At 46.5% G+C, this 24,005-nt stretch overlaps 1 protein-coding gene across 1 annotated transcript in view; it reads left to right on the top strand.

The window, feature by feature from the left end:
- The first annotated feature begins 3,848 nt into the window (after window positions 1–3,848).
- LOC147707124 (uncharacterized) overlaps window positions 3,849–24,005 on the top strand; it is a 120,754-nt gene continuing 100,597 nt past the window's right edge. The window contains exons 1-4 of the mRNA XM_086925180.1: window positions 3,849–3,975; window positions 4,267–4,325; window positions 4,420–4,512; window positions 23,798–23,922. Of these exons, the coding sequence (XP_086781306.1) occupies window positions 3,959–3,975; window positions 4,267–4,325; window positions 4,420–4,512; window positions 23,798–23,922 (294 nt within the window). The 5' untranslated portion in view covers window positions 3,849–3,958. The remainder of the gene's footprint in view (window positions 3,976–4,266; window positions 4,326–4,419; window positions 4,513–23,797; window positions 23,923–24,005) is intronic.

The following is a 24,005-nucleotide window of genomic DNA, read 5'->3' on the forward strand; positions in this document are numbered from 1 at the left end:
GAAGAGAAGGGAAAAAAGCAGATGGCTGAATTAAAAAACCTGAAAGTCCTACTTTTTCACAAAGTTTTGGTGTACAAAACATATATTCGGATTCGACTTAACGTGCTCTAATCAATGTGCTTTATTCGTGAAGGGACTGGACATTCAAACCAGGGTGTCTGTGTGACTGGTGGTATAAGAATTCACAATGCACTGAATCATTACATGTATTTGAACCTCATTGGTTACTTCAAGGTTGAATATACTATGTTGTATATATGGCTGGGTCGGTCTGTTCTTAAAAAATCAATTGAGCAGAGAGAATGGTTAAATTAATTCAGTACGTCGCGCAACCATTCAAATGTGCATCCATACGTGTTACATTCAGTACGTGCCCTAGGGTAAGAGCTGAGCAGGGTTATCACGTGAATGGGCTTTGGGCATATAACTAACCTGTTAATTTGACTCCAATGATTAGCCAATTGTTCCATGTCTCTGATAAATAAATGATGAAAACATTTTACCCACTGAAGCGCCGTCGCCGTCAGCACAATTAAACACGCACAGTAAAAATTTACGGCACCCCACAAATTGTATAAAGTTCATGCTTATCACTTGTACCCTATCACAGAATTACCTTCCTCTCTTTATCACTAGATTAATAGGGAAATGGGTCACAGAGCCATTGTATATAGTCACATAGGGCGTCTAGAGAACCTTCTATACACCAGAATAGACTGTTCCAAAATGTCGGACCTTCACTTGTGATTAGTCCCAAGCCAACATGGCGGCCAGAAAAATGGTCCCTCCTTCCTTTCTACCAGCACCGTGCACGCCTTAACTAGCGGTCTGTCCTCGAGGAGAGACGTATCTGCAACCTGGCAGTATACGGATGGTACACCGCTCCCCCAGCTCTCTAACCGCAGATCGATGCATTGTAGAGCAACCTCGCCCTAAAGCTAAGCACTACCGGAGCTGTCCTTTATCCCGCAATTAAATTGAACAGAATAGACGCGGGTTCCTGTACCCAATAGGTAACCACCTTCCATTTCCCCACAGCGATCACCACCCGGTGTAATCTAACGTGACCCCGCAGTTCCAACTGAGACTGTCCGGACCCTAACAGCAATCATACGTAATAATCTGTCTTCACAGGTACACACTCGTGAGCCGCGAAAGACGAGTTCTCAGCGTACTTTTAATGAACCCATTACCATCCCGCTGTCTTTCCCTTTAGGCGAGCCACAGCAACTCAGCCATCCTAATACCCAGGGGTCCTTGCTCTGCCCATCCGGGTAAGTTATATGCCCAAAGCCCATTCACAAGATAACCCTGCTCAGCTCTTACCCTAGTGCACGTAATGAATGTAACACGTATGGATGCACATTTGAATGGTTGCGCGCCGTACTGAATTAATTTAACCATTCTCTCTGCTCAATTGATTTTAAGAACAGACCGACCCAGCCATATATACAACATGGTATATTCAACCTTGAATTAACCGATGAGGTTCAAATACATGTAATGATTCAGTGCATTGTGAATTCTGATACCACCAGTCACACAGACACCCTGGTTTGAATTTCCAGTCCCTTCACTAATAAAGCACATTGATTAAAGCACGTTAAGTCGAATCCGAATATATGTTTTGTACACCAAAACTTTGTTAATAAGTAGGACTTTCAGGTTTTTTAATTAAGCCATCTGCTTTTTTTCCCTTCTCTTCTCTCCCCTTCTTCCACCCTATACAGGCGGTTGTAATTCATTTTAATAACTCAGGCAGGCAAATGCTGTAAAAATGTCAGTCCTGATGATGGTCCCACAAAATTAGAGCATAAGGGATCGAAACGTCGACTACTTACAGTGCTTTCACAACCTAACTATTCTGTTGAATCCTGTTGTGTCTAGCACTTCTTTGGCATGACTTTAATTTGACACTGATTTAAAAGTGGCCAACAAATGCTCGTTTTTTGCCTGTAAAACTTTTCCTAATTGTTGTTTGTTTTCCCCAGTATGGTGCAGGATTGTGCCTTACAGCCAGCTGTCTAATTTCTTCACATTGTTTAAAATAAATATGCTGTCCGGCTGGGCAGTGATTAATATAGTCTCCTACTATGGCCTATATTTATTCTCCTCTTGATCTTGTAAAGCTAAGGACCTTTGTCTCTGATAGCAGAGAAGTTTTAAGTCATGGGCAAAGTGGGCTTTGGCCCAGGGCTCTAGCCTTTCAGGGGGCCCCTGATAGAGCCAGCTCTGTTCTGCAGAGAGTCTTGTCCCTGTGACATTGAAACTGTTTTAAACAGATTGTTCTAAATACTGTTTTCCTTTAATTTATTTTTAAGGTGGCTGTTGTGTAAATCTATAACAAACATTTTTAAGTGAAACGTGTTTATGTTTAATGCAACAACCATTAAAAAGTGTATTTTAGATCTAAACAGGACCTCACATATGAGAAATAGGAGGGTGTCAAATAAATTATTCGCAGTAATATTGCACTTTGCAATCCTTGAATATTAGATGTAAACACATTTAAAATGTGGATGAGTGTGCCTGTGCACTGTCAATGACCTGGGCATAGAGGGCATGAAAAAACTGGAATTAGATAATAAATTCAAAGCTATTCCGAGCAGGGTCCCCCAAAATATGTTTGGCCCAGGGCCTGCAAAATCCTCAAGATGTCCCTGCCTGTGACTTGCTTGAAGCTGAACCCAAAAAATGAAAAAGTGGGGTGGGTCGTAGCTCCTCTTATGGTAGGCCAGGGGTGAAGGAGGTTGGCCATGATAGGGAGGGATGGGGAAGCGAGAGCGCTGAATTGCTTGGTGGGTTCTGTGGGGGAGCTGATGCTCACCACATCATGTCTGTGGCGAGCCGCGAGGAAGACATACGAGGAGGTAATATCTGGAAACCTATAACGTATGAAGGAAGCTGTCACAAATCCCAAAAAACTACAGTGCAGGGAGAGATTATCATGCAAGACAGATAAAAGGTGCACATGTTTTATTTTCCCAAAATGCGTAGCCACGGGAAGCAATACAACTTTTTAAAAAAAGGATAGCGTATCATAGATTAAATCTGTATTGATAAATTGGTAAATTGAGAGCTATCTAACCTTCTGATCTCTGAATCTAGTACATAGAACTTGTACCCATTATAAAAACTACAAATACCACAATGCATTAGGAGTAGACTTTACTAATTCATATTCACTGATCTGTACAAAAGTATATAGGTAAATGGCTTTTCGGGACGTCAAGTAATTGAAAAATATGCAGAATTGCTAAGTGGCCTTATGATATAGGTCTCCTTTAACTAGTCCCCTAGTGGTTTTTATCCAGCTGCATCCACAGGGTGGGACTTTTAGGCTATACTTTGATTACGAATAGATAAACTACAGGTCCCAGAATCCAAAGTGCTGCTGGCCACCAAGGTAGAACTGCCTAACAGTATTAAGGAGCCAGTTGCTAACCACGATGATGCCAGGTCTACAAGAAATTAAAGTAACGGGAAGAAATAATAAAACTGTGAAATATGGCTTATTGTTTTGTCTTTAGTAGCGGTGCGGAAGTGCCTTTTAGCAAAACCACATCTTACCCTCACTCTGACAGTAGCTACAACGGCCACATCAAGGACGGTGGGCACCTGTGAATCGAAATTCCACCTGCACTCACTTGGCAGCTGACTACTCGTATCCATGACGTTTAACCTTCAAAAAGTGTACATTAAAAGTTGTGAAGCTAGCGAGTGTGCGCGCCAATAACATCAGGAAACTGGTGCAAAGGTGTGCTTGTGCATCAACAAGGGGTGGTCTTAAGGCCCATTGGCTCAACAATCGACTTTTTATAAACCGGAAATGAAGCCGGATTTCCTGTGTGTTCGTCCGTTTATTAGGTGCAGGCACTTCTGTTGATTTTCTTCTTTGCTTTGGCGGCTCTGGTCGGTTTCTCTCCCCCATCCACCCCGGTCACTGTGGGGTCCAGCGATGCCTTTATTGATGAGGTACTTATAAGTACAAGCTGTGTTGCTCAGTTCTGTTATATTTTTTTGAGGCAACGTTTCTTTGTGAATTTAATGCACTCGTTGAGCTAACTAGAGCAAGTCGAAAATGTTACACAAATAACACGCAAAGTGAGTTGGACCTGGGTCCTAATGCCCCCCACTTAAAATGTTTGTGTGAGCGCACTATAGTTTTCTTAAATGTATGCAATTATTATGATTGCCATGATGAAACCTTTCTAGGGGTGAATTGTGTGACTTCTTTTCGTTGATTTTATTTTTTTATGTTTTCAGGTTAACCATTTTATTGGCATTGGTCTCCAGGGCTTTGGCACAACCCACACTTGCTGCAGGTTAAATTAACTTTTCACTTCACCGCCATTTATCGTCGAATATTCGACGCACCGAATGATTGACACTTTTTCTCTTTCTGTGTTTTGTTTTCAGACTCCATGGTCGTGGACTGCGTAGAATCGCTGGCCAGGATTTCCCTGAATGCTTCTTATTTCCTGGGCAAATATGTGCGGTTCTCTGTTCTTGGTAAGAAAGCCCTGGGAGTGCACCCATTTGTAGGGAAACTAGAAAGAGGGGATGCAGTGGTGGTCATATATGGACAATAGGCCATGCTCACTGCGTTTTCTCTCTTTACTAAATATTTTGTTTATTGCCTACCTTTTTAGTGTATTTTAAGAGGTATTTTTTATTTCACGTCCTTCTATTCTAGCCAAGGGATTTTTAACGTTGCCTATTTGTTCGGGCTAAATTTACATTCAAATCATCTCCTGTTCTTTTCTTTTTTTTGGGGGGGGGGGGGGGGGGGGTAATAAATGTGGGTGTTTCCCGATATATGTTGGCCAGACCTATGTTTTTATGTACGCCGTGGGATGAAATGCAAACTGGGTGGTGGGGGGTCGCTTTTTGTTTCTTGTAAAGCTGCCTTGCTCAACCACACCTGTTTTTGATTGCATCTTGGAACTTGCAATTTTTCTTTTCCATATTATAAATAACTACAAGTCCCAGAATGCAAAGATTCTGACCTTTAAAAACTTTCTCCTGACTTTAGCTCGAAAGGAGAAGGGCATCTCGAATTACCACGAATCCATAGACACAGTCTTGCTTATGGATATGGTTTCGATACTCTTGTCACATAGCTTCTTTTGACGCACTGTGTGCAGAATTCAAACATGGCAACAACCACTAAACAACCCCCGTACTTTGCCGTCCGTGACTGGTGTGGTGACATCGCCCGGATACTTCAATTCCCATTTGATGGCGTGCGAGGGGATGCTTTTGTCTTTACAAGGGACCGAACCCTTACCTACTCAAATGTAATTTCAAGCAACCTGAGAAGTTTTTTTATCTGCTATGAACCTGTTTTGTTAAATTATTCAAGGTTGCAATTCAAAAACATCCATTTCTAGAAGGCCCTCCATAGTTTTGAAGAACCCAGAAGACATCGAAAATTGTTTTTGGTGCTCTCAAACGTGCCAAGACCTAAATTTGTATGAAGAGCCGTTTAAGGAAGCGTTCCTTGGAGGCCTATATTTTTGATCAGGGGGTACATTTTAAATGGTGCAGTTTTCCAGTCTTTGTATGATTGTGTGCGAACCTGGCTGAGGTAGGGGAGTGTTCCACGGGGTCAAAGGTAAGACACATGATTGGAGAGAGAGCTGAGGTTTGAGAGCTGAAGTGAACTGTTGCTGTTTCCTGTAGTAGTGGTCATTAGATGCACGTTTTCGGGTCTTTCCTAAATTGGAGCAGGGTTATCTGGCCTCCTGGGTTCCTGGTTGTCATTCATAGCTTGGTTCGTGCAGCTTGAAAGCCACACCTATGTAATACACGTGGCTGTATCGCTTTCTTTCTGCTGATTACAAAAATGTTACTCTAACTGGTTTACTTTATGACGAAGCAAGGGTAGTGTCTATCAAACGGTGAGCTTGTGCGTCAACCTAAAACCAAATCCTTCGTTGTTGACAATTCATATTTCGAATAGGGTTTCTTGATTCGTTTTTCATTCCGCTAAATGCAGGACTGAACTTATTTATTGGACGTCTGTAAATTGTGACCGCATCTACATAAAGAGAGTAACTTGCATTTTTGTCGCACAATTTAATAACTCTGCCACATAATTTGGACCTTTATCGCCACATAATTCCAGTGGTACGGACGCCAATATAGGAGGATGAAGGAGGTTCTTGCAAGTAATGGATATGTTTACATTCTTAAGGGGCACAGGGTACCACCCTCGTTGCCGCGTGGTTGATGGTAAGCAATTGCTCACACCTTTCCATCACTATATTTGAACTTGAAAGTATGAGTTAGTTTAATGGGTGAATCTAGTTTTCGAAAGTAACTCCAAATAGCACGTGGATTCTAAACCGTTGCTTCCGTAATTGGTGAGGCGGTGTAAAGCTGAACATGTTAGAATTTTGGATTTATGAAAAAAGTTAGCAGGCGCTCTGACTTGAAACGACATTTTTTTTTTCTGGCTGTTTTTGAATTTGAAACTTTAAAAACCTTAAATGTCGCCTGTTGGCTTTTTATAGACCTGGCGCTCATATAGCGTTTTCATCCTAGCTCTACAGAGCTACGTAGTCCGCATTGGACCATATTTTGAAACGCTAGATTTTCCTTGAAACACCGCTCGACATGTAACATCAGAATACTTTTTATTTCGTTAAAGTATACATGTGCTAGAACTCGGATCATATTTTTACCGGACTCAAAAAAGCTCTTAGCATTAACTTGGTGATATTTGCCCGTTTTCAATATTGTAAGGAAACACGAACTGCATGCATCTCTCATGTTAGGAAAGGAGAGGCGACGTGACTATAGAGGAGAGTTAACTAGGTTGTAACCACATGATGGCGGTAGCGCTCCATAAATGGCGATTGTTTAAAGATTATGCTAATGTTAGAAGCCGCGTTGGATTGGTAACGGGGGCATTTGGGCAATGCCCGAGGGGCCGGGGTCCAAGTTCCAGCTGAGGGCCTGGGGGCCGATTTAAGCGTTCTCTGTTGTTCGATTATACCGCCAGCAGGTGTCTGAGTGGCCTTTCTGGAGGGAGAAGGGCGCTCATTACCTCTCGTATAACAGCAACAGGTAGAACTGTCACCCCTTTTGTCTCGCTGGGCCTCCCATTAATGTAGGCATACTGTACTGAGCGGGGCAGGGAGCCTGAGCAGAAGTGGCCTCACTTGTTTTCATATGTGTTTCACTAGTCAGACCCCCCAGGATATAGCGGCATGGAATAGCAAATTTAGCGGCACAAAAATGGAAATTTAGCGGCACAAATATGGAAATTTTGCGGCATTTTATGTGGCCATTTTTCCTACAACAAACACAGATATCTTAGTTTTTTTTAGTTATTTAACAACATGAAGCTATGTATATTTGGTTTCTTTACAATGTAGACACTTTGGGGCAGATTTACAAGCCCCTTGCGCTGCTTTTTTGCGCTTGGTGCCACTGTACCTGCTGCACTAATGATGGCTATACCTATCGCCCCTTTTATTAGTAAGCACGTTAAATAGTACAGTGTATTTTGAACACAACCTGATATCCCACCGGATGCCCGTTCCATCCATCTACCCACCCACTCTTCATCCATCCATCCTTCCCCTCATCATCCATCCATCCTTTCACCCACCCCCTCATCATCCATCCATTCCCTCATCATCCATCCATCCACCCTTCCCCTCATCATCCATCCTTTCACCCACCCCCTCATCAAACATCCATCCTTCCCCTCATCATCCATCCTTCCCCTCATCATCCATCCTTCCCCTCATCATCCATCCATCCTTTCAACCACCCATCCATCCATCCTTCCCCTCATCCATCCTCTCATCCATCCTTCCCTTCATCCATCCATCCTTCCCCTCATCCATCCTTCCTTTCATCCATCATCCATCCTTCCCCTCATCCATCTTTCCCCTCATCCATCATCCAGCTACCCTTCCACCCATACATCCAGCTATTTAAATTTTCTCTCCATCCTTCCCCTCATCAATCCATCCTCTCTCATTATCCATTTATTCAATCAATCAATCAGTGACACTTATAAAGCGCGCTACATACCCGTAGGGTCTCAAGGCGCTGGTGGGGGGGGGGGGGGGTGCCGCTACTGCTCGAACAGCCAGGTCTTCAGCTTCTTCCTGAAGGAGAGGTGGTCTTGGGTCAGGCGCAGGTCGGTCGGGAGGGAGTTCCAGGTCTTGGCGGCCAGGTAGGAGAAGGACCTTCCTCCTGTAGTCGCTCTTCAGATGCAGGGGACGGCGGCGAGGGCGTGGTTGGCTGATCGGAGGTGGCGTTTGGGAGCGTAGAAGTTGACTCGGCTGTTGAGGTAGCTCGGGCCTTGGTCGTGTAGGGCTTTGTGTGCGTGGGTGAGGAGGCGGAAGGTGATTCTTTTGTTGACGGGGAGCCAGTGAAGGTCTCTCAGATGTCCGGAGATGTGGCTGGTTCGTGGGATGTCGAGGATGAGTCTGGCTGAGGCGTTCTGGATCCGCTGGAGTCTCTTCTGGAGCTTGGCGGTGGTACCGGCGTAGAGGGCGTTGCCGTAGTCCAGTCGGCTGGTGACGAGGGCCTGGGTGACGGTCTTCCTGGTCTCGGTGGGGATCCACCAGAAGATCTTCCGTAGCATGCGTAGGATGTTGAAGCACGCCGAGGAGACGTTGTTGACTTGCCTGGTCATGGAGAGGGAGGAGTCCAGGATGAAGCCCAGGTTGCGTGCATGGTCTGTCGGTTTGGGTGCGGTGCCCAGGGCGGGAGGCCACCAGGAGTCGTCCCAGGCGGAGGGTGAGGAGCCCAGGATGAGGACCTCCGTCTTGTCAGAGTTCAGTTTCAGGCGGCTGGTCGTCATCCACTCGGCTACCCCTTTCATCCCTTCGTGCAGGTTGGCTCTGGCGGCGGCGGGGTCGTTGGTCAGGGAGTGGATCAGCTGGGTGTCGTCGGCGTAGGAGATTATGCTGAGGTTGTGTTTGCGTACGATGGCTGCGAGGGGGCTCATGTAGACGTTGAAGAGGGTGGGGCTCAGATGATCCTTGGGGGACGCCGCAGATGACTTCGGAGGCCTCTGACTTGTACGGTGGTAGGCGGACTCTCTGTGTTCTTCCGTCGAGGAAGGAGATGATCCATTCCAGCGCCTTGTCCTGGATTCCGATGTTGCTGAGGCGCCGTACTAGGGTGCGGTGGCAGACCGTGTCGAATGCCGCGGAGAGGACTAGGAGGATGAGGGCCGCTGTTTCTCCATTGTCCATCAGGGCTCGGATGTCATCGGTGGCGGCGATGAGGGCGGTCTCGGTGCTGTGGTTGGCTCGGAAGCCGGACTGTGAGGGGTCGAGGGATCCGTTCGTCTCAAGGAAGGCGGCCATCTGCTTGTTGACGGTCTTCTCGATGACTTTGGCTGGAAACGGGAGGAGCGAGATGGGGCGGTAATTCTTGAGGTCGGTGGGGTCCGCTGTTGGTTTCTTGAGTAGAGCGATGAGTTCGGCGTGTTTCCAGCTCTCAGGGAAGATGGTGGTGTCGAAGGATGTGTTGATGATGTCTCGCAGGTGGGGTGCGATGACAGCGTCGGCCTTGTTGAAGACGTGGTGAGGGCAGGGGTCGGTCGGTTATCCGGAGTGGATGGAGTTCATCGTGCGGATGGTGTCTTCGGTGCTGATCGGGGTCCAGGCGTGGAGGGTGGTGGTGGTGGGGGGTGGTTGTTCGGTCATGGTGTGCGTTGGTTGGTTGTTGAAGCTGTTGTGTATGTCCGCGATCTTGTTGTGGAAGTATGAAGCGAGGGAGTTGCAGAGGTCTTGCGATGGGGTGATGTCGTTGTTTCCTGCGCTGGGGTTGGAAAGCTCTTTCACGATGTTGAAGAGTTCCTTGCAGTTGTGTGCGTTGTTGTCCAACCGGTCCTTGAATGCTGTTTTCTTGGCGGCGCGGATCAGCTGGTGGTGTTTCCGGGTGGCAAGTTTGAAGGAGGTCCTGTTGTCCGGTGTCGGTTCCCTTCTCCAGACTTTCTCGAGGGCTCGGCAGTTCTTCTTGGAGCTCTTGAGTTCGTCGGTGAACCATGGGGCCTTCTTGCTGCCGGGTCTGCTAGGCGGGGTCCTCAGTGGGGTGAGTTCGTCCGCGCAGTTGCTGATCCACTTCGTGAGGTTGTCGGCGGCCTGGCTGGGGTTTGCTGAGCTGGCAGGAGGGTGCTGGCTCAGGGAGGTGGCGAGCTGGTCTGCTGTGATCTTGTTCCAGCTTCTGCGGGCGGCCTGTTGCTGGTGTTGGTGGGTCGTCGTTCTCTTGAAGGTGAAGTGGACGCAGCTGTGGTCCGTCCATTGAAGCTCTGTGGCGTGGCTGAAGTCTATGTCTGTGCTGGAAGAGAAGACTGCGTCAAGTGTGTGTCCGGCGAGGTGGGTGGGGGTGGACACCAGTTGCTTGAGTCCCAGGTTGGCGAGGTTGTCGAGCAGGGTGCTGGTGTTGCGGTCGTTGTTGTTCTCCAGATGGAAGTTGAGGTCTCCCAGGAGGATGTAGTCAGCGGAGGGGAGGGCATGCGGGCTGACTAAGTCGGCGATGTCCTTGCTGAATTGCGTGCGTGGTCCAGGGGGTCGGTAGATCAGGGTGCCTCTGAGGGTGGTGTTCGGGTTGGTGTGGATCTGGAACCTTCATTCTTTCATTCATCCATTCAACCCATATCCTGGAGTATAGAAAGGTGCCATTGCTTGTTTGCCTTCTATGGCCTGTAGTCCTTTTTTTTTAAATTGGAAAATTGATACTCTGCTAATTCTTTAATCTATAGAATAAAACCATGATTTCATAGTATGCTCATAGAGAGCCCAGCGTTTTTGCACTAAACTTCAGCTTTAAGGAGAAGCTTGCTACGATCCAATGCTAAAAATCGTACATGGATGGAGCACTTAGTGCAACATCTTTAAAGCAAGGTCAGACATTCTGCTAATACAATTCACATTAGAGTAGAAGTGCAAGCACATAGACAGTTCCGGGTGTGCATGCTGCAGATAATCTCTCAGCAATGCAAAATTCGAGTTAAAAAAAAATATATTAACAGATTTAAGGTAGCGTGTCTTTTGTTTTCAATTTAAATTGTTCTCCGTTTCTTTCCCAAATTGACTTGCTGACTGTGCTTAAATTTGCCAGGTCAGTAAATGAGCCTTCTCACAGGCCTAAGACTCGCAGTTCCTATTCCTGTCACTGCAAACCCTTTCAGATTACACTCGAAGGAGAACTGCTGTCCGATTCCTGCTCCATCCTCTGTGACAACAACCCATCCCCCCCTCCCCTCCTGTTGATGTGCAAGGTGAGGGCTCCCATTGTCATTCTTGTGGGCCAGGAAGAGGTGCGAACGAGCGCAGTCCGGGGCAGCTCTGAATGACAAAGAGCCTAGACCTTCACACTGCCAGCTGCAGCCGAGCTGCTTTAACCCTCTGACCCCAGTGTCTGTAGATCTACAGGTGTGGGGCAACCGGTGCATGTCTTTGGATAAAGCAGACCCCCCAGGATATAGCGAAAAATGCCGCGATTTCTACAAAAATGCCGATTTCGCGGGCATTTTTGTAAAAATCGCGGCATTTTTAAAAAAGTGCCGATTTCGCTGCAAATCGCGATATCCTGGAGGGTCTGACTAGTGTAAACTGATGCTTGCATTCCTCCTTCCCCCACCCCCTTTTTATGTAAAATTATGCTGAAGCAGTGATTTGAGTGAAGGCATTTTGCTAATGTGGGCAGATTTTTTTTTTGATTTAAATTTTTTTTTTTTTAATGCGTGCCCAGGCCGATTTTTAATTCCAATCCAACCCTGGTTAGAAGTGATGTGGAGTATTTAACGCGGAGGTCACGAGTTCTAATCCAGCGACCCACTCAGTCTCTCCACCCTTCAGAGTCCATACATTGAATTGGATGATCCTGATAGTAGGATCTTGTGTCGGTCTGGAATGGTGGTGGTGATGTTGGGCACGGAGTTTGTGTTGGTCCAGGCTTCTTTGAGAATGGTGGCGCGTGTAGTTGAGGTCCCAGATTTCTATGGTGTGCTTGTGTAGGGAGCACATTTTGAGGAGGATGCCATTGAGTGGTTGGTGAGCGGTGATGTCCGGTAGGCTGGGGGCAGTAGGTAGGTGGGTGAAGGTGCAGTGTCGACAGGAGATCGGGCCTTGGCTGTTGCTTGGCGTCAAAAGCTGGCAGTTGTTGCTGCGTCTGGGGTTCAGACTGTGGCTGGTGCTGGAGTCTTAGTGTAGGCCAGTCAGTGGACTAGTGTCCCTGGCACTGGTTGCGGTCTTGGCGCAGACGTGCTTGCCTTTGGCGTGCCCGCAGCCCCCAGTTAGTAAGGGTCAGGGGAAGGGGCGTCAGCTGGAAGAACACTGGAGAGGGGAGATTCCGCTGGGGCAGCAGCATCGTGGACTACGCAAGGTGCAAGAGGACAGAAGAAAGCGGCGAGAGCATATTGAGAAAAAAGCAAAGGGAGGCTGAAGAGCAGAGTGCTCTCCCACGGGACCACCAGGGATGAGGCTTAGGCAGGATCCTGTGGGTGGAGGAGGACCTCGAGCACCCTGTAACGAAGTTCGGGGGCCAGCTCTTAGTGGTGGAGCTGTGTGGGGTAAGGTCAGTCACACTGACCAGGTCAGTGGTCTAGCTCCAGTCCAATAGTCTAGCTGTTTTGATATAGCTTAGTCATGGTATACGGTGGCTCACATCCATATTCATGCAATCTATCACAAATTTTAGGTCAAGCTTTTGAGACCTCTTGTATATACTTTAGTATATACTTATGTGTATGTACTTTGTGCGCTCTGGAGATCAGCCCTAAGTTTTGTCTGCTTCTGCTTGGGGACCTTTTTTCTGTTCAACTGCCTCAATGTAACTGTCTTTATAGAACACCACCAGCAGAGGTCAGTAAAATAGAATTGCTTTCTGCTGAAGGACTTTCTTTTTTTAAAACATTTCTGGCAACTGCCTCTTTTTAACTTTCTTGACAGAAAACTACCAGCAGAGATCAGTAAAATACCATCACTTAAGCATTCTTTAGATTCCAGTCCATATAAATTGTCTTCCACAAACACCTGTAGACAATATTTTTTTTAAATCTTGTATTTTCAGTAATATGACCACCGAAGGCCCTGCTTTTATATTAAAAACGGAGCTTTGGTCTACCATTTCGTGCTGAAACGCAATATTTCTCTCCATGTGTTCCCATACTTGGTGTGTCACGCAGCTTGGTGCTTACTTTCCCTCCATGTTTCAGCACCCAGGCTAATGTGCTGTATAGCTAAATGCATAGAAGGTCCCAAAGACTAGACCAATTGCATTGCAAATGCTTGTTCTATTACATTCCTGCTCCCTCTTACGCCATATATATTATGCTATAATTGCTTAATATAGCACACGACTCATCCCGATAGGGACATCTCGGCGCTTGAATGGCAGATAGCTGACGGAGGTAGTAGTTTAGAATACCCAGGTCTTCAATTGATTCCTCAATTCTGTAAAGCTAGGGCACGTGTATGGTCAGTGATAGTTTGTTCCAGTGGAGAGGGCTCAAGGGAGAAAAGATACGGCCTCTGTATTTATCTGTACGAATCTGGCGGATGTGTTGAAAGGTTTGGTTGTTGGAGTGCAAGTTCCTGCTAGGGCTAGAAGGAGCAAGCCTGTTTTGCAGGTATTTTGGGCCAGAGCCTAATAAAGACGTGTAAGTTATACACAGCAGTTTGAACAGGATTCTCTTGCAAATAAGGAGCCTATGTAAGGCTCGGAGTGGGGGGGGCTGATGGAGGCCTTGGTGGCAGGTTAACAGTAAATGCTGCTGTATTTTGGGCGCTCCCTGATTGGGGCAGAAGGGATTTGTTGGAGGCAAGGAACCAGGCATTGCCATAGTCTAGCCGGCTAATGATCAGTGCCTGGGTGAGTATTTTACCAGAGTTCATTGGGAGCCATTTAAAGATCTTTCTAAGAAGGCGCATCGTATCAAAGCAGGTGCCATATGTGGTCTTGCATTGAAAGTTGCTAGTCTATGAGAGTGCTTAGATTTCTAGCGATTCTACTGGGCAAAGCGGTGGGTCCCAATTTTGCTGTTCTGATTTAGAGAACCCATAGAGTATTTGGCGGTATTGAATACAATAAATAACAAAAGATGCTTCGCTGGACGCAGTGCTTTGCACTGCGTACACCAGCTCCACCTAAACTGCTCCCCCTTTCATGAACCTTTTTCTCTGGGACACTCTAGGGCACTTGTAACTCTCTCCTAAAAATGTATTTTCAGCAATTTGTGTTTGCGGCAGGGTTTATATCCCCACGTTTCTGCTCCAGATGCCACTGTTGGGACGCACTTCACATTTTCCAGATGTAAAATTGATTTCACGTGGCTATGACCTAAGCGCTTAGAAAAGAAGTCTGCCATACGTTGCCCTGTAAAAAGATTGTATGTGTGCTCTCACTGGAGGATACACCCCCCCCTCCCTCCAAATCTAATTGTTTATCCAACAGAATACCTAAATAACAAAACCTATCCACATTCCCTAAGAAATGCTTTTATATAGTGAGTTTTAGATTTCTTGATTTTGGGCCTACTGTCATAGTATGACTGAAGATAATTGATTTTCAGTCCTAAATCTTACATAAATTCATTAAACACAATAACTGTAAACCATTTGATGTCCGCAATAAGAACTGAGTCATCCGCGTACATAATGCCAGGACCATTCTAGTTCCCACCATTAGCACGTCCCGGCAACGTTCTCTTAAAAACTGATCTAGCCTATTAATATATACGAAATAAAAAGCATGGGGGCTAAAATATAACTGTTGGACCCCCCCTCGTACCTCCCCATCCAAACAAAGTGCATGGGGCATTTTCCCTTGGGGCCAAATCTAACTGAAGTCTCTAGCCCCATGTGTAGAGGGTGCAAAAATGCTATAAGGGCCTCTTTCACCCCCATGCCCCTCAGCACAGCCCACAGTTTAGATCTGTCCACTGTTGAATGCTGTGCTGGGGTCCATGAAAGCCAAGTGTGTACTGCCCTTTTTAACAGTTGTATATTAATCAACAAATGAAGATAACATTATTTTCTATTGTTGCCTGGCATGAAGCCACATAATATCGGGCAAAATTTCTTTGTCAGACCAGTCTGCCAATCATTTTAGGAGAATCCTGCACAAGACCTTATTAATGATATAGGCCGGTGGCATGCTGGGTCCTCTCAGTTGCCCTCTTTAAAAACTGGAACAATAATTGTTTCTAGGATGTAGGAATATGGCCACGGGCTATGGACTTCAGATGTTGAACGATTAGTGGGGCCCAGAGATCCTTGCATGATTTAAAAAGATCTATGGGTACCTCCCTAGTGTAATTCCCGCTATGCCTTCTCTTACCTGTTCTAATTCAAATGTCAGTTGTGGCCCCCACTCGAGCACTGATTAAGAGCAAGGACAGTCACTGGAATATATATTTTCAAAATGCGCAACCCAATTCTTAGCTGAGATGGATTGCCTCATATCTGGTGGAATTATTTAAATGAAGAGGCGGTTCGCAATTCTCCAGAAGGCTAGATTTTTTTCTCCTCGCGCTTCCTTTAACACCTTGCGTGCTGCCCCGATTTACCCCCGGTGCTGGACTTTCCATAACTGGGTGTGGTCGTGACGGAACCATTCAGTTATCGGCACAGCTCAACCGTGACTGATGACGGAATGGTTCCGTCACAAGCATCGAAGGGGCTAGATCCTCCCATGCTATTTCTACCCTTTCGTGCTTGCACATAATTAATTCTGGCCACTTTTTTAACAGCCAGCATGTTCCTTGGCTTTGTCTCTGTAAGCCTTCGTTGAGTGCTTGTCAAACATTTAGGGCCTTCCTCATCAGGATTCAATGTAGTACTAAGAAGAGCTTTCTGTATTTCTTTGCAAATATTGTCGTATGCATTCAAGATTGCCTGGTCTATAGAGTTTGAGTTTACAAACGCCTCAATCATGACTGCATTCATTTACTGTTTTCTAAAAAAAATCCTCGGACTATCCTACCCCAGCCTATCTGCCTACCCTTCTCCTTTATTGTAAGGGAATTTGCTAAAAAAAAGTGAGGCTTTCTCCCTAAACCGTTCCAACTAAATTCGGTCGAATGGGGGTTGTGGTCACTAAAATACTCTAAAAGATCCTGTACCCCACTAGGAGTGAATACGGATTTGCAGAAACATAAATGTAAATGTAAATGTATTGGCATTTATATGGCGCACTACTTACCCGTAGGGTCCCAAGGCGCTTCGACCGCTGCGAAACCCTTCCTGGCTTCCCTGAGAGATGGTCCCTTAATGGGTATCTCCAGGGTGAGACCAGGCATCCCCGGCGGTCTGGTGGGGCCGTTAGTGAAGATGAGGCAAGCTAATGCCCAGAGTTGCCGAGTGTGATCGCTGATCAGAGTGGGCACCGAGGCGAGAGAATTATCGAGTCCGCTGACCCTGGTCCAGAAACCTGCCGCGCCGGGAATCGAACCCTGGTCCCGGGCCGTCCTCTGCTCTCGGGTCTGCCGCCTCTAACCAGTGAGCCACACTACTTCACTAGATAAAATCGGTGGTGGACGACGCTCCCTACTATTAGATGTTGGTACCGTTTAGTGTGAGCCGTAATCCTCAATGCTTTAAGTTTATAAAATTAAATTCTGATAGGAGGAGATTAATCTAATATCTCCCTGGCGTGAATGGCTAAAGTGAACCTTTCTATAGCCCACCTCAGAATCGCCATCCTTTTTAATAGTAAAAGTCGTACATGGGCAGAAACTACAATCGCCCACTAATATAATAAAAGGGAAATTCGGCCAGTCTGTCAGGACCTTTTTAAAAAAAAAAAAAAAAATTATAATATTTTGACTTGCAGAGCAATCTATGAAGGTGAGTTATGAACATTTATGATTAAGGACATCATATTTTAGTGAAATTATATAAACTCCCCAAATAATCCCAGAGTCCCAAGCCATCTGCTACACCTCAGTTCACCCTTAAGCTCACAAACGTTGTAGACCTCCCTTGGCCCTTCCATGGTTGGAGGCCCCTGCATTTACTCTGGAGACAAGAAATCCATAAACTGACTCCCTGCATCCCAAATCACCTGAAATAACATAATATCAGAGGATTTACACGTCCCTCCCCTAATCTACCAAAAAAGCTCAAACTAGCTATTTTCCAGCTGATCCCATTCGGTAAACCCTCGGGACTTCTGGGGTCACCACGACTTCTTTTAGTGTATCGTTTGATCTTATTTCTTCTGATCTCTCCTCCCGAGCAGGTTGCCTGGTCATGCTTTTGGTTCTGACCTGACAAGTCAATCGGTGTCTGTCTTCCTGGTCTGACATTAGTAGAACCCTTACTGGGGACCATCCTACATAAGCTGACAGCTTGAGTGGGGGCCCTTTGTGTTTTCGAATTAGGTTTATAAAAGTAACCAAGGGGCATCTAATAAATATTACACAGCTCCAAATGTGTGCTCACGTTTCCCAATCAAATACTTTTAGCTAGGAATGGGGAATTAAAACCAATGATTCAATCCCCTTGGCAGCCCGCAGCCTCAGGACCAATCCACCTCACCCTCCTTACCATCAAAATATTTTTGGCAGTGATTGTGAGAGTGGAAAGCCTCTGTGACGGGCCAGCCAGTTTATGGTTTTGTTAAACAGTTCTTCGTACACTTCCTTATGATCTTTTCTTCATCTGGGAACCCCTACAAGGATGACTACTTTGGGATGTGCAGCAGTGGGAGGCCTATTAATGGTGGTTTATCTTTTGAGTTGTTCTTCTTCAACATTGTGCCTCCCTCTACTTCCCCGACTGTGGGCTGCACTCATTCCTGTGGGTGCTTCTTCATAGATGTATCCCATGGGACCCTGTGGTCTATCTTGACCCCTTTCATAGTTTGTTAGGGGTGTAGGAATCGAATTCAGAGGTTCACAGGGTGCCTGGGGCCTCTGAGTAGGCTCTAGAGAACCTGGATGGGCTCGAACGTTGAGGTTCATTGGTTGGGTGGGGAGAAGAAACATCCAGGTTTTGGTTTTAAAGGTCCTGTAAGGCCCGGTCTATAGCATCCAGTGTAGCCCAAATCTGTCGCAATTCTTCCCACAGGAGAATAGAAATTTGATCGATAAGTCTTTCTTCCAAAAGCCAGATTTCCCCCCCCCCCCCCCCCCCAGTCATTATGCTCATTGTCCTGTTCTACCCCGCCTTTAAGTTTTCCTGTTCTTTAGATGCTGGGAAGGTTCCTGAATCCTTTATGGTCTTTGGTGCCTTACCAGACGTGGTTATCAGGGAGACACTTCCTTTTCCTGGTGTAGTGGGCCGCTCTGTTTCAGAGGCCTTTCTGAGTTTGGTGATTTTCGGATGGAGGAGGATTTGGGGGTGTCTGAGTAGGATCTGCTTTTGACTACCCCCATGTTTTGATTTATGTAATGCAGTTTCTGACTAGTTGGACTGGCATCCTGCTAATCGGGACCCCAGTCTGTGCTTTCGCCCCTTAATTGGTTTGGTAGGTACTTCGATACATCCAAATTGGACACTGGTACAGCCTTATCAGTTCCTAGTATATGGTACTAAGGTACCCAGGGCATAGGTACACCAGGAGTCCCCCATGGGCTGAAGCATGTATTATGCGACCCATGTGAAACTACTCAGTTTGTAACTATAGACCTGCCATCGCAACCTGTGTAAGTTGGTGCTAACACTACTTACAAAATATATGGGTTTACCTATACCTAAAGTCACTGCACTCAAAACCTAGGAGTCCCCCCCTAAGGCAGGTCTAACAATCCTGAAGGCAGGGTGTTTTTTCTTCCAGGTTGTGAGACAGCCGTAGAACATATAGAGGGGCACTGCATCATTACACAATGACCATCTCGAAATTGGCTGTAACAAATCCTATCATGTTTGGTATCAAACATGTTGGAATCATACTCCCACATCGTAATTGTTGTGGGAGGTATGATTCTATGCACCATAAAGCTCCTTTGGGAGGCTCTCAGTGCTCTGGCTACTAGTCTTCCAGACACAGACAGCAAGCTAGGGCTGCTGCCGGCCAGAGTGCCGTTTCTGCCCTCCTGCTGCGGAGGTAAGCTCCGGCAGGGGAAGGCAGAAGAATTCAGTTTGTTGCAGAGGTGGATTGAGGGAGTGATGTCTCTGGAGGTATGCTTAAATCTTGGACGATAGTCCAGATTTCCTTAATGCTGTTCTTTTCCATATTTATGCAGTCTGATAGGCCAGGACAAGGGGATGGTCTCTGGATAAAGAGCAATCCCCAGCAGGAAGTGAGTGAGCAGAAATATTTAGGGTGAACCAAACTGAAAGGAGAGAGTAACTATCCTGGCAGGAGAGAATCACTGCAGGGGCCAAAATGACCTAATATAGAGGAGCCCAGAAAGAAGAGTGAAATGAGGGCATGCATATTTGGACACCCAATTTGCGTGTGGGATGAAAGACAGTGTTAGAAATGGGGTAGCGTGGTGCGGTGCGGGTAGGCCAAACTCTAGGGCATTGTGTAAAGCATCTGCGCAGCACACTCACAGGTGACACTACAAAAAGAGACCACACCAGGTTAGGTGAAAAAAACAGCATGTGTATTATGCAGAACACGTCATAAGGCAATCGCAGTTGTAACACTGTGCCAACTGGCACCAGGTAGCCACATACAGGGGGGACTATTTACAGGGCAGGGCCAATTGGGCCGATGCCAGAACCATCGCCAAGTACAAAGAATAAATGTAAGTACATTAGCAATAAGGGTGTGACGGCCAGTAGCTACCGGCACAATCATGCACTGAGCAACGTCAGATTTGCATAAATCCCTTTAGTATGGGGCATAAACACATTAGGTCATGAATCGCAGCACATTCAGCATAACCACATGAGATCAGGCGTGAATCTAGAATATATGAACATCATTAGGCATAACATATTATGTGTCCTCTTTAGACCTAAACATATGCATGTGGCATCTCAATAGGCATAAAAGGACCTCCGGCACAACAATAGGCATAAACCTAATCAGCAGCATGGGGCATGGCACATTATGTGGAACACCAACCTGGTAAGCGTTGGGGGGGAAAGAAACCAGTAGCATTTTAAACACCTGCATTAGGCATAACCCACAAGGCATGTCAATAGGCCCATGAGCATGAAGAATAAACCATCTTATGCATAATCTCAGCACCACATTGACCGGGAAACACATCATGCAAGACAGTGGGCATAAAAACCTCATTGGCATTAGTACAGAGTCATTAGGCATAAATCATGAGTTATCATAACCTGACATTAAGCTTGGGCCCAAAAACAGAAACCAGCATGACCATGAGCATGGAGGCAGAACACCAACAGTACAAGCATTGGGGGGGGGAAGAACATCAGGCCTCAACCTTAGGTTTTGTAACGCATTAGCCTGCAGCCACCTTATGCAGTAAAACAGATGAGGCATAAATGCAATATCATTAGGGTAAAGACACTTTGGGCATACATCAAGGCGTTGGGCATCGTCAAATACAATAGGCACCAATCCTGTGGTATAAACAACTTAGGCATGAATCTTTGCAGGTACATTAGGCATCAGGGCATTTCTCATTCGCATAAGAGCATGAACATCATGGCAGGATTACACTGCGCCTAGAAATGCATTAGGCCTCAAGTCAGAAGGGCGAACCTCATACATGCACTCGCGTTGCAAAGATTAACACCACTCCCTGGAAGTAGATGTCTCTCAGGTGGGCAGTATAGATGAAGTGCTCTCCTAATGCAGGAGTAAAGTTGCAGCGCTAAGTCCAGGAATGCAGGACTAAGTCCTTGGAGCCTCGGAAACAGTTGTAGCACTTCATGAGGCACTAGACGGCAAGCCGAGCACAGTCCATGCAAATATTGCACTCTGGCAGCACAGCGCTGCAGGACCCACGCACCTTCTCCTGGGCAGGGGCTGGAGGTGGCGCTCACAAGGCGCTAGATGGCTCACAGTCCCAGGGTCCCCCAGAATAAAGTAGCGCTCTGGAAGCACAGCGCTGCCGGTGTCACTCCTCCTCTGGTAACCAAGAAAATAGTGCCTTCAAGGCGCTAGGGAGCAGGGGAGGATCCAGAGTCCCACACAAGACAGTAGTGCCCACGAGGCGCTAGGTCCCAGGAATACCGTCAGGGTCCCACAGAATCCAGCTGCAGCAAAAATGTGGGGAATTGCATGTAGTGCTTTAGCAGCACAGCGCTGTATTTACAATAACCAGCTCTCCCTGGCAGCTTGCGCAGCAGCTTCCACCAAATAAAGCTGCAGCCCTCACAAGGTGCTAGGGGGCTGGAGAGGATCCAGAGTCCCACACAAGGAAGTAGTGCCCACACTCATCACCTCCTTGGAATACAGGCAGTCCAAGTATAGCGTTCGCAAGGCGCAAGGGCAGCAGGCAGGCAAGGCTGGGCAAGATCAGCAGATAGTGGGCACTCATCAGGACAGCAGCTCCTAGAAGCAGTCATCTCCCATAAAGTTGCACTCCTCCTAACATAGCAGTCTTCACTCCAGCAAAGGCTCTCACTGGCCCTGTGGACAGTGGAGGGGTACAGATGGGCTCAGGGGCCGGCACACAGGCCCTTGTGGCGATACCTCCTGGCAGTGTCCCCTCTCATTCCAGTCCACACTGTCTGAGCACATGGCATCTCTACTGCTCTACATATACAACCCCTACTCCCACCTACCGGAAAGGGCTGGAAGCTTTTAGAAGGTCCCTGGCATTTCCAGCCTCAACTGTCACTGTGGGGAAAGTGTATAGCAACTTGTCACTTCAAACACTAAACCGCCAACCCACCTCAGGAAGGCGGCACAAGCCGACAGAATGGCGTCCATTTTAAAAGTGACATTTTACAAAGGTGCATTTCTACAATGGTGAAAATGAAGGTGCATACACCATTGCACAACATTTATTATTTTCGGTTCAGACACACCATGTCTGTAATAAGGCTAGGGGGAAAAGCAAAAAAATTTAGGACAATAAGGGCCAAGTCCAACAGACAGCTTATCAATGAAGGGGACTCCAAAGCTACATTCTGGTAGTCCCTCCCTCCTACCCCCATTCTACCATTAAGTGATCATCTCCTTACCTACCATCTTCTGCTTACCCTTTTCTCCCTTTCCATATTCTCCCCAAAGTCACATGCATGTTTGCCTTATTTCTATTGTTATTCAGCAATTGCCCACACCTTTTTATAGAACGCAACTTCTGCTTTACTTTTGAAACTGGTTGGCCATAGCCTTGCAACGTAGAAGTACCTAATCTTTTCTAGCCTATATTTACATCCCACCAATTGTTTGTGTGAATATACAAATCATTTACAAAAGATAAATTATAACTAGGGCAACTGGAGTTGTGGTACCACCACCAGAACCAACTACCACAGATGCAAGACTAGCATCGCCGACTGCATGAAGAACTGCCTGCAGCTGAACACAGACAAGACGGAAGAACTGATCTTTGACAACAATAGCAACACATGGAACGATTCCTGGTTGCCATCAGATCTAGGACCTGCACCTACTCCCTCCAACCCCTCCAGAAACCTTGGAATCCTAATAAACAAGCTCACCATGATATCACAGATCAACATTGTCTCTTCCACCTGACTCCACACATGCTACATAAGATAAGTGGCAACCCCTACACATGAGATGCACCATGACACAAGCCCTCAACACCAGTGGACTGGACTACGGCAATGCCCTCTACATAGGAATTGCTGGACACATTCTACCCTTGGGGTTCTGTCTGGTGGCTGTAGTGTCTGCTCGTCAGCTGGGTGAGCTAGGGTTGTTTTTTGGCCTGTCTCCTTTCTTTCAGTTGTTGAAGAATAGGTGTGTTCTTTGGTTGGGCCCACGGAGTCTTCTTTGTTACTGTCTACAAGAGCAATTTCTTCCAGTGTTTGTTTCCTGATCCTCGGTCTCCTGGAGAGATGGCCCTTGTTTTGCGGAGGGCTGTTCTGCCCCACCTGGACCCAGTGCAAGTGTTCCAGGGCTCATCAACTTTGTGTCCCTTGGTCTAGCTCGTAGGGGGATCAACCATTGACTCCGTCCTGGAGTTGGGAGTCTGCTTGTATATTGGCTGGCTGTTCTGTCTTCTCTGGGAATGCAGAGGAGGTTTTTCTAGGGCATGTTTGCTTCCATGGCTGCAGTGCAGGGTGTTTCTTTGCTGGACCTCTGTTGACCTGCCAATTGGACTTTCCTTTCTTTAGTGTCTCGCGTTCAGGTGGTCTGGGGTCCAGCAGTTCAGGATTTGTTGGGTTCTGCAGTGCTGGCTTCCCTGTGGTAAATTGCTCTTGCCTTTGGCTTGCACTTGTATATTCTGTGCAGTTGTCCTAGCCTTCTTGTAACTTTGGTACATCTTAGTAGTAAGTCATCACGGTGAGAGGAATGAAGGGCCAATGCCTGCTTCCTAGTACTAGCATTGCTCTGAGTCTTTCTCTCGCCGTAATGACTCTGGGCCCTCCCTCCCGCCCTTTTCGACCAGTGCAACTGTGGGGTGTTTGGGCTTGTTACAGAACAGGAAGTAAGAGGAGCGGTGTGGGCATGGGTTGTGATTGGAGCACAGGGGCCTTCCTATGCAAGTCATTACGGCGAGAGACTCTGGATAATTCTATTACCGGTAAGTAATTGAGGCATTCTACCAACTGTTCTTTCAAACTTCTAGCGTGTGCAGCTGATGAATAGAATTCCCCCCCCCCTCCTCTTACAACAGACCATTGAACTTTCTCCTCTGTGTCTAAATACTTTACATTTTGAGCTAAGGATAGTTTATTTGCTCGAAATTTTAAAACCATTTTATTGTAACCCTAATTTTGTTTTTTAAAATTTGTTTTAGATCGGTCTGGCACTGTGTTTGAGGTTACGCCACCATTTGCTGCACAGTGTGGTTACACCATCACAAGAGACTTTTGGGGAAACATTGAATTTCGTGCCTCGTCATTAAGCTGCTTCTCTAAAATTGTGAGTTGTCAATGTCTTATGTCCTACATTCAACTGTTAGTGAAAATATAGCTTGATTTAGTAAATGCCCTGCATAAACTTTT

The sequence above is a fragment of the Lissotriton vulgaris genome, chromosome 6 (assembly GCF_964263255.1).
Source record: "Lissotriton vulgaris chromosome 6, aLisVul1.2, whole genome shotgun sequence".
Classification (NCBI taxonomy): Eukaryota; Metazoa; Chordata; class Amphibia; order Caudata; family Salamandridae; genus Lissotriton; species Lissotriton vulgaris.